The sequence below is a fragment of the Lepidothrix coronata genome, unplaced genomic scaffold, assembly GCF_001604755.1.
Source record: "Lepidothrix coronata isolate B3197 unplaced genomic scaffold, Lepidothrix_coronata-1.0 Scaffold523, whole genome shotgun sequence".
Taxonomy (NCBI): Eukaryota; Metazoa; Chordata; class Aves; order Passeriformes; family Pipridae; genus Lepidothrix; species Lepidothrix coronata.
In genome coordinates, this window is record NW_016690703.1 from 1 (window position 1) to 1,615 (window position 1,615).

General features: G+C 65.5%; 1 protein-coding gene across 1 annotated transcript in view; it reads right to left on the reverse strand.

Moving 5' to 3' along the window:
- Positions 1–157: 157 nt before the first annotated feature.
- Positions 158–1,615, reverse strand: part of DNMT1 (DNA methyltransferase 1) — a gene marked incomplete at both ends in the record, with an annotated part of 24,999 nt that continues 23,541 nt past the window's right edge. Inside the window, 4 exons of the mRNA XM_017839872.1 lie at positions 158–443; positions 519–685; positions 1,232–1,373; positions 1,460–1,611. Of these exons, the coding sequence (XP_017695361.1) occupies positions 158–443; positions 519–685; positions 1,232–1,373; positions 1,460–1,611 (747 nt within the window). The remainder of the gene's footprint in view (positions 444–518; positions 686–1,231; positions 1,374–1,459; positions 1,612–1,615) is intronic.

Consider the following 1,615-nt stretch of genomic DNA (forward strand, 5'->3'; position numbering starts at 1 on the left):
CTCCACCAGTTCCCAACCAGTTCCCAACACCTCCAGCAGTTCCCAGCAGCTCCACCAGTTCCCAACCAGTTCCCAACACCTCCAGCAGTTCCCAGCAGCTCCACCAGTTCCCAACACCTCCCCCAGCCCCATTTTTGGGACAGTCACTCTGAGATACCTTGGGGACAATCCCTCCCCCGGGAGCACCCTCGACCCTCTCCCAGTTGCCCCCAGTTGCCCCCAGTTGCTCCCAGTTGCTCCCAGCCCACCCCCGCGCCCGCCCCACCTTGCAGATGTGATCCCTGAGGATGGGCTGGTACTGGGAGCCGCGGATCTGCCGCTGGAACCAGGACTGGGGCTCCCCGTTGTAGGAGATCTCCAGGGCCGAGGCCCCGTTCCGGATCTCCGGCAGGTCCGACATCGTGTCCCGCACCGTGATGGTGCGGAAGGGCCCGGAATACGTCCTGGGGGAGGGAGGGGGGAGCCGTGAGCCGGCGGGACCTCCCGTCCCCAGCCCGGTGGTGGCCCCGGGGCCTCACCTGGTGATGTTGCTGACGAACTTCTTGTCGTCCACGACGACGCTGAGCTGGCACGCCCGCGGCGCGAACACGTGGAGCGGCTCCGGGAACATCGGGAGCTTCTCGCCCGGAGCCGCCGCCAGGACGATGGCCCGGCGCCGGGTCTGGGCCACCCCGTACTGCCCGGCCTGGGGGGACAGGGGACACCTCCTGAGGGCACCGGGGGGCGACCTCGGACAGGTGGGAACGGGGGAAGCACAGGGGGTTCTTTGGAACGGGAAGGGACAATTCCTGGGGGAACTGGGGAGTCCTCGGAGAGCTGGGAATGGCCCCGGGTCACCCCAGGGGTGAAGTGGTCCTTTAAAGGACCCTTCCTTTGGGAACGTCCCCAAAGCCACCCAAGGAGTCAAGTGACCAGTTCCCTTCCTTTGGGAATGCCCCCAGGTCACCCAAGGAACCGACTGCTCTCCTGAAGGACCAGGTCCCTTCCTTTGGGAACGTCCCCAAAGCCACCCAAGGAGTCAAGTGACCAGTTCCCTTCCTCTGGGAACGTCCCCAAAGCCACCCAAGGAAGCAACTGCTCTCCTGAAGGACCAGGTCCCTTCCTCTGGGAATGTCCCCAAAGCCACCCAAGGAGCCACCCACCCAACTCACCCTCGGGACGGGACGACCCAGGGTGGGCCCAGGTGCCAGAAAAGGGGGTTTTTTCCCCCCCAGACCCCCCCCAGCCCCACCTGGAGCACCCCGAAGGTGCACTGGTAGCCCATGCGGACGAGGCAGCGCAGGGTGAGCTTGAGCACCATGGAACGCTTGAAGGACACGAAATTCCGGACGTTCTCCAGCAGGAAGAAGCGGGGCCGGTAATAATCACAGTAGCTGCCGGGCACAGGGGGCAGGGGCACGTTGGAGGCGGGGTGGGGAGGGGCCTCCCCCGCCCCAAAACCCCCCTCCCCAGCGCTCACCTGAGGAAGGAGACCACCAGGGAGTTCTTGAACTTGGAGTAGGTGCGGGAGTTGAAGCGGTTCATGCCGCTGAAGCCCTGGCAGGGGGGGCCCCCGCAGAGCATCTCCACGTCCCCCTTCTGGGGCAGCTTCTGGCCCAGCGAGTTGGTTTTCTCG